The 8905-nt window shown below is 42.1% G+C and overlaps 1 protein-coding gene across 1 annotated transcript; it reads left to right on the top strand.

The window, feature by feature from the left end:
- The first annotated feature begins 735 nt into the window (after nt 1-735).
- On the top strand, nt 736-4861 carry LOC103371724 (zinc finger protein 44-like). Its single transcript, XM_008301147.1, has 3 exons — nt 736-873; nt 3187-4474; nt 4625-4861. The coding sequence occupies exons 2-3, from the start codon at nt 3209-3211 to the stop codon at nt 4859-4861; spliced, it is 1503 nt and encodes a 500-aa protein (XP_008299369.1). The 5' UTR covers nt 736-873; nt 3187-3208.
- Nucleotides 4862-8905: the final 4044 nt, after the last annotated feature.

The following is an 8905-nucleotide window of genomic DNA, read 5'->3' on the forward strand; positions in this document are numbered from 1 at the left end:
TCTAGTTAGAATTTGACCTCTCTATATACTCGTATATTGGTTTTAGATCTGGTCCAGATGTGGAGAAAAGTTGCTTTTATGCATTTTCACAAACAGAATAAAGAGCCCACAAATCATAAACTGGGCTTTACATAATCTTTAGCCTCTATAGGACGATCCTGTCCAGATTTGATCCATGTTATTATGTTAGTTTTAGATTTGGACCTGTTTTAATGTGGTTCAGATGCAGAAACAACAGTGATATCGCCCTTTTTTTTTCTTTTTCCTTTCCAAGCCAGAGACAGTGTTTACAAATCAGAAACAGAGCTTTAAATAATCTTTACCACCAATTGGTTAGTCTATATCAGGACTTTTGCATCTTGAGTACGTTAAACTAGCTCAAAAGCTTTAAAAAAAAAAAAAAAGGCAGTAAAATCTCAAAAAGGGTTAAAGATTCACAAATGTACAAACCTGATTCAAACAACCTTTAACCCCTCTGGGACAGGGTTGGAGGGTTTTTGCATTTTCAACTAGAATAAAGTTCCACAATCGTGAAAGTGAGTTTCGGGCCGCATCATTTATTTATTCATTTTTTTTGTTTATATAATACCTAACACGGTTTTATATCAATAAAATGTGTTTTGTTTTTTTTATGTGGTGAATCTGTCGCTGGGGGCGGTGCGTTGACTTTACGTGTCGAATCGGAAGCTAACTTCAGCTCCGTGCTGCTGCTGCTGCTGCTGACAGTCGCTGAAGTAACCCAGAGGAACTTTCACTTTAGCAGCCATGCCAGGGTGGTTTGTGGTGACTCAGCCCGCAGTGAACACCGAACACCGTCCGTGTTTAACCAGCTGTCGGTACCACCGCCCCGCCGCTTCTCGTCTGAGCGCCAAGGTAAGCTAGCGAAGCTAACGCAAAGGTGCGTTTTTTAAGACGCTAGCGCGGCTAGCAGCGAGCTAACGTTAGCAAACACGGAGCCAGCCTGTGCTCGCCCCTGTCACGTTTTACTGACCCGAAGCACCGACCTCACGCTACACGGAGCTCGGGCTGCTCTGTTGGGGTTTAACACAGCTTACATGCTACAGATAACCGACGCTAAACGGCTAATAATTAGGAACGTCGGTAAGATAGAAGCACAGGCTAACAGGAAGACACGTTTCCCCTTTTTTAAGCAGCAAAACTTGACTTGCTGCTGCACTTTAATCACAACAGCTCAGTGTTGCTAATGCTTTATCCATTTACACTGAGCACATATATGAACACTGCATGCAGCAAATAGTCTCTGAGAAATATTTTAAAATCTAATTTTTGTTGTTGTGGTTGGGAAAGAGTTGTATTTAGTTAGTGAGCTGCTGACCTGGTGACACCTTCCAGCCAGAGAGCTGAGGCTTCACAGGACAACCATCAGCCAGACAGCGACCACCGGAGAGTCCAACAGCCCACCTTTAAATGCAGCTTGTAGAATAATACCTGCTGTATTTTGTATTTTGACTCTTGCATCTGTATCTTGTGTCTTTTAATACTTTTTAAGTTATTATTCTGCCAGTCCAGTTTGTTGTTTTGTGTGTGTTTGCTTTGGGCTTATCCATCCATGGGTCAGTCCACCAAAATAATTCACCACATTTTTTAAAAAGTTCATGCCTGACTGGTGTCATATTTGTCTGGCTTTTTTTCTGTGCATTCACGTATTATTAAGTATAACATGGAAACCTTTGGTCACAGGTGTCGTAACTTTTTGAGCAGAACATTTATAGAGAGTGATGGGATCATGTTTTCTTTGCTCCAATATACAGATCCATATTTGAAATGTCAGAACTTGAGAAATAATGCAGCTACAGGCTTGACAGTTTGCAGCCTCATAGATATGTGTGTTTGGTCTTCAGTGGTACAGCCCTGCTTTGATGGAACAATACAGGCCAGTTACATGATGGTGCCAATTTGGTCAAAAATTATCCACAATATTCCACCAACCAACCAACCGACAATTTAGAATCACCAATTAACCTCAACATGTTTTTGGACTGTGGGAGGAAGCCAGAGAACCCGGAGAGAACGTGTAAACTCCATGCAGAAAGATCCTGGGTGTCCTCACCAGGATGCGAACCGGCGACCGTCTATCTGCGAGGCATCAGTGCTAACCAGCGCTCCACCTTGCAGCCCTCCACTAACCGTAAAAATGTTTATTTTTATTTAAAATGTTGTTTTCCTGCCATTGGCATCAATAGGAGCTTTAAAAATGTAGAGTATGGCACCAGTCAGAGGTAAACTTTTTGAGAAAAAAATATATATTAAAAATTAAAACATTTTTGCAGTTATAACCAAACATTGAGCCAGTATGATAGTGAAACCACTCCAATGGTGTCCCAACTGGAAGAGTTACAGAATATTACTACTGGGCTCAAAGAAAAGTCATTTTTTTCCAACTCATATTGCTTCAAAAGTTGTTTTTTTTTTGTTGTTGTTGTTTTTTTTTTAAAGTGGTACAATGCTGCCCGTTTATTATCGTACCCTCCGGTCCAGGACGGAATTATGACTATATCCGGGATATTCCAATAAGAGGCCTTCAATCGCAACGATGGCGCTCTGACAAAACTGTGTCTGTGAAAAACGGGGCTTTATACGTAAAGCCAAAATGGGATCAAAGGGACAGTTTCTTTGACGATCAAGAAATGTTTATTCAGTCGGAGCTTTGTGGTTTTGAGTCAGTGAAATATCACCTTTGTCGTTACAAAAAACCACCCCATCAAAGAGAAGTCCTTTCCTTTAATCAGAGGGTCTACAGACGATTAACTTATCATGATTAACTCGCTGAGCAGGTCAGTTATGACTGACAACATGCTCTGCAACGATGTGATTCTCATTGATGTGTAACGATCAGCCGACCAGGACTTTAAACGGGCAAAAGTTATTCCTGGAATCAGTTTCGGGGAATTTTGCTGTGACAACAACCGGGATCATGACATTATTCCATGACAGTAAACGGGCTGTTTTGCTGTAAGTTCTATAGGAAATGATTCAATATTTTATTATCATAAACAGGATATTCTATAAAGTGGTGTGACATTAAGTGGGCAGCACTGGACTATAAGCAACTTCATCCACGTTCAATTAGATTTGTTTTATGCATGTAATATAACGTAAAACATTCCTTGAAACAACACCCACCCACCCTGGTGACGCAAACTTCTTCTGTCTCCAATAAAGCAGGAGTGAAGCTTGGTGACGGAGGATGGATGGAGTCAGCTGGAGCACCACCAGGTCCCAGGAGTCCTTCAGTCGCTCCACCACGGCAGCAGACACTCTGTCCAGACTCGCCAGCTTCATTTCACAGGCCGAGGCCAAACAGCACACGCGAAGCCAGAGGCAGCTGTCCAACCACCTGGCCACGTTCTCTTGTAAAGAATGTAGTAAGGCTTTCTCCTGTGCAGCAGATCTGCTGCAGCACCAGGAACTGAAACACACCTTACCCAAGCCTCACCGCTGTCCCTCCTGTGGGCAGGAGTTCTCCCTGAAGTCGTCCTTACAGCTGCACAAATGCGATCATGATTCCACCCGCTGTGAACTCTGTCACGGGGCGTCGCGGCTCGGTTCTCCCTGCGCCGCATGTACGAATCGCACGTCGGATCCTGGCAGGCCGCAGGAGAAGTCGCTTCACCGACAGCCTCACCTCTTGGACAGCAGCCCGTATGCGTGCGCCCCATGTGGGAGAGGTTTCAGCCAGAAACAGGCCCTGCTGCACCACCAGCAGGCCGGTTGCAGTGAGCCGCCATCCCCGTCAGATATAGCTGATGCTAGCAGCCTTCCAGATGATTCTCCTCCAGTTTCTGAGGGTGACTCCACTCGCTCTGACTGCTCGGACACCCCAGGGCCCAGCGGCAGAGCTGTCAACATGTGCCGTCTTTGTTCAAGAACCTTCCGCACAGAAGCTGGACTGCAGCGCCACAAACTGATGTACCATGCAGCGGAGAGACAGGACACCAAAGCAGACAGCGCTAGGGGAGAGGCTAGAAAAGAAAGGGACCCCAAGATAGACAGACATCCAAATAAAAGTCCAAAATCCCAAAACAAGCTTCTGACTTGTCGCTCTTGTGACATGGTTTTCAGGAGCACCTCCAAACTGTACGTACACAGAAAAGAGAAGCACAGCAGAGACAAAACTATCGGGAGAGAGTCGAAGCCGGTCATCAACAAGAGGAGAGTAGACACGTATCCATGTCAGATCTGCGGCAAAGTCTTCTTCCATCATTTGTCACTTAGGGCACATTACAGACAGCACACGGCCCGGAGCTTCACCACCATGAAAAACAAACAGTCTGTCCGATGTCCCACCAAAGACTCCAGGTCATCAGAGAACACACCAAATAAAGTAGCAGGTAATAAGACAGTCAAGGCCGGTCCAGGGAGGCCCAGGAAAGTTCCCAAGGTTGATGAATCACAGACATGTAGAGAAGTGCCTGAAGTGAAGGAGGATGAAGTAGAAGAGGAGGAAGAGGAAGTGGAGGAGGAAGAAGAGGAAGAGGAAGAGGAGGAAGAAGAAGAAGAGGAGGAGGAGGAGGAAGAAGAAGAAGAAGAAGAAGAAGAGGAGGAAGAGGAGGAGGAGAGGGAGTTTCCTTGTCCCTCCTGTGCAGAGGTTTTCTCTCTGCAGTGGCAGCTGAAGGAGCACGTGGAGCTTCACCAGTCCTCCGTCAAGAGGCGACACTGCAGCGTCTGCAAGAGCGACATGGACACCTGCAAATGGCCGGGCTCCAAGAGGCAGCGGCTCTACCACTGTGTGCCCTGCCAGCAGGGCTTCTCAGCACTGGACTCATTCCTAGAACACTGTCAGGAGCATCTGCGAGCCAGAGTGGAGGAGGACAGAATCCTGGAGGCCAGCAAAGCCTGAAGTTTCAGTTTGAATGTCATCAATGATTGCCTTTTTTTTTTTCCCTTGAAGGGTTGGACAGTGGAGAGTGATGAAATCTCTATGAAATTCTTGTTGAGTAACTAGTTCACTGATTGAGCGTTCAGAACATCTTGTTTCGTACTCCTGCTGTTGGCTTGATAGCAACATATCAAAGGATAGACTAATGGTTAATTGTTAAACTACCATACTGGAGTGTTTATTTAGCCTGTTTACAGTTAACTTTTCTACAGAAGACCATAGTTCTCTTCAGATTCTCACATGTTTCCTATGTTCTCTGCAGCCACGTTTGTTTGTTTTACTTCACAGTATGTAAATCAGTTTGTTTGAAATCCATCACAGTGGCCATCAAAGTATGATTTCAGGGTGTGTGTTGCTCGGCAGCCTGGTTTAAGATACATTTCAGTTTTGTTCCAGCATAAATATGACACAGTGTTGACTAAACACAATCTGAAATGTGACTGCAAGTTGATTTTAACCCTTGAATGAAATGCACTGACAGCAGTCTGAGAAAACCCACCCAGTCTGATGCTGAGTTTGCCTGATCAGTTCTTAGTCCACCATCACTGACGCGTCGTTATTTCATCCTGATGAGGACCTCGTTTCCCACGAGCACCTTTCTGCAAAGTCAAGACGATCAGATTTAGAATTATACAAAGTTAATTAGGCTCAAACATGCATTTTGGGAAACGAGTTGAATTCTAGCCAAAGCACTGCCACACATGTTTGAAAAAAGAAAAGAAAAAAATCTGCAGTGCTTCATTTAGTTAAAGTCATTCATGTTCTCTGCTGTAACTTATTTTTCTTCCAGTTTTGGCAATAATTTTTCACAGATTTGCAGGACCGCGGGTGTTTTTTTACTTGCTCGGTCTTGTGTGTTTGACCAGGGTATCTGCAGCACTACTTGTCTGACTCACCAGGTTTAGACTTTGGCTATAAGCCTGCTATTGCTATGATGTATTTAACTTGGCCATGTCCTCCCTTTCGACTGTCCCCATTAAATGGTTTCCTTTGCTATGGGAAGCAACGACGACAACAACCTCCAAGCAGTAACATGAAAATTTCCCTTTTTGCAGAATATTTGGATTATACAATAATGCAGCCCAGCTTGTTTTTTCTTTTCTGATTTAGCCATTTTGATTATATAAAAATATTCTGGGGCACTGTTGCTACATCCTGGGCTCAGTACCGAACAAGGTGATTGTAATTGGTGTAAAGAAATTATTGCAGAATGATAATAAACTCTGTCACAACGCTGTGGAGGGAGGTTTGGCTATGTCTACTTGGGGCACCAGGGGGGAATTCAGACGGCAGCATAGAGCATTTTCAAGCTGGGTTGTCGTTTCCATCATCTATACATTGAACAAACTTGGCTTTTATGGATGCTTAACCCCAAAACAATGCCTTTTATGTAGGCCTGTCTTTGCCTGGTATGAACTCGGGTCATTTTAACTCGCTATGCAAACAGGTGAATCGATAACAGCCCCTCGGTGTGACTGCGACGCTTGATAAGCGGCTTTGGTGAGCGAACTAGAGTCAACATAAGGTTTTTTTTTTTCCTCTTTTCCTCCTTTTTTTTTATTCTAAAGTATTTTCAGCTACTGTTTTCAAAGTGCTACTGTGAAAATGTAAACACATGATTTAACAGGTTTTGAAGCTTCCATTTTTCAAGGTCTTTTGTAAATTAGAATTTGGCTCTTTGTAGACGACATAATTAAAACTTAACTGTTCTCAAGTGATGTTTTGTTTGGGCTTTTTCTGCTGATTTAGTGAGTGCAGTCGAGGATTTTTAAAAAAAAGAATATTGTTGAACTGGGTAGTGGATCAGTTACCAAACACAATACACGTGAAGTTCACCTTCATCAACATTTCTCAGACAAATATTGTACTTTACTTTTTGAGATTCAGATGAATAATACAAGCTCACTTTATCGGATTTTTGTTTATTTTACAAGTACATAAGCCTTTTTTAATCCAACAGTGAGGGACTTTGTAGTGTTACAGCAGCAAAGGGGATGGTGTAAAGGTGTAGGGAAGATCAGTAGAATAATAAACAGACAATAAACATGAGCACCGTTGTTATTGTTCATCCTTATGTGGAAGTTAAAGTATTGTATGAATTCCTCTGGATGTGGAAAATAACGATATTGTACATGTCATTTACCAAAAAAAACTATTGCACAGATTCTTCCATAAGTAAAAGTACTGACATAGGAAATACTGTCATCGCACAGACACAATGCACAATGTATAGCTAACATCTAATTTCCATATATAGTGCCTGTGCAGAGGTCACTAGTGATGCACAAGCCTTTTTTAAAATATTTCAACTCAGCTATAATCAAAAACTATTTGATTCTGGATCAACAGTATTATGAGAAATGACATACAAAATGGCAGGCTTTTATCTTTAATAGTTCCTGGAATATTGTTGTTCAAACATAGACTCAAAGTTCAATGTGACAAAAAAATGTGCTCAAAGTAGATAATATATCAATTTAACATTTCACAAATTATAAATATTAATATTTTCTGTTATTATATTGTCAGGCATGGTCAAGCCTAAATTGTTTTTAAAATGTCCCTTCAGTAATAATTTTAGGCATTTGCTCCGTTAGTACACTAACTCATCCGCAGACTAGCTGTTGTTCCTCCTCCCGGCCTCGGGGCGGCGCTCTACGGAAGCCCGTGACGGAAGTCCGCCGCTCAACTTCCGGGTCCTCGTTGCACGCTTTCCTTCCGCGGGTTTGTGAAACGAAGAACGTACGCTTTCGGACAATACCGGCAAAATGAGTAAAGCACACCCGCCCGAGCTGAAGAAGTGAGTTTTAACAATTAAATAATTGTAAATTTTGAAAATGTTTCGTGTTTGAAATAACTAAAGTGGTTCCCGGACTTCAGCTCTGCTACATTGTGTGCAATAGCAACAAGCTAACATTAGCTAGCCTCCAGGACTGACAGACTTTATGTTTTTATTTTTTTCAGGTTCATGGACAAGAAGCTTTCATGTGAGTATGTTTATGAAGCAGATATTCAAGGACGCTTAAAGTACATTTTAAACCTGAACCTTTATTCTTGTTTTAAAGTGTTTGTGAGTCGGTGTAAAAATTTGTAATATTAGCATTGTGTGCTTTGTTTGAATGAGTTAGAGGCAACGTTCAGTGATTCAATTTTAAAAGCATTAATATGAGCAATCCAAAAAAATAGGCGTGCTAACAACCTCTTAGTGCTTTAAGGGTCCAATTACAGAGAGCAGAAGTGGTGTAGGAAGGAAACATTAAAGCTTCTATTTCCTTAAACCCTTTTCAGACAGGAGATATGTCACATGTGTGGCTTCATTAATCTGGTGTTGTTTATTGTGTAGCGATGATGAAGACATTCTCCACAGATACCTTCTTGTTGACATACAAAAAGTTTAATTATACAAGTACAATATGCCTGTGAGAGGATTCAAAGCCAAAAAGAATCACCCTCTTGAATAACTACTGGCTTGTATAGGGGCGGGTTACGTGGGGCTAAGACAGAACATATAGGTCATAACCACAGAAGCAGATAATTCTCTTAACAGACAAGCCCGGTTCTTTAAACTCAGAATCCCCGGCAGCACCTACACGTCTCGAAACAGAGAATCTCCTGCAGACCTAAATATGTCAAACACATGAGTTGGAACAGCAGATACCACACTGGTAAAGTGACCATATTCTGTCAGTCAGACATCCGTCACTTTTAAATTAATGTTCTGATTCATTCATACATCATAGTGACAGAGAGCCGCAGTACATGCTTTAAAAGGTGTCCTTCATGTGAGATTGGACAGGATGTCAAGGGAGGTATAAAACTTTGACTGATCAAGAAAAGACTACATCTGAATTGACAGGAAGCTTATCAGTCATTCAGATAACTAGTAGCCTAGTTTACTTATTTGTTCTTTAACAGTGAAACTTCTGTCCTTGTGCAATGATAATCTAATTATTATTCTACCAACGGTGAAATTTAAAATAAAAATCTGCTATCATCTGTAATCGA

The sequence above is a fragment of the Stegastes partitus genome, unplaced genomic scaffold (genome assembly GCF_000690725.1).
Source record: "Stegastes partitus isolate 25-593 unplaced genomic scaffold, Stegastes_partitus-1.0.2 Scaffold1635, whole genome shotgun sequence".
NCBI lineage: Eukaryota > Metazoa > Chordata > Actinopteri > Pomacentridae > Stegastes > Stegastes partitus.

Excerpts from the sequence above, each read along its gene's own strand:
- LOC103371724 (XM_008301147.1), top strand. The coding sequence starts at position 3,209 with ATGGATGGAGTCAGCTGGAGCACCACCAGGTCCCAGGAGTCCTTCAGT. Across the intron at positions 4,475-4,624 it reads TAGAAGAGGAGGAAGAGGAA|TGGCAGCTGAAGGAGCACGT; the intron begins GTGGAGGAGGAA and ends TTCTCTCTGCAG.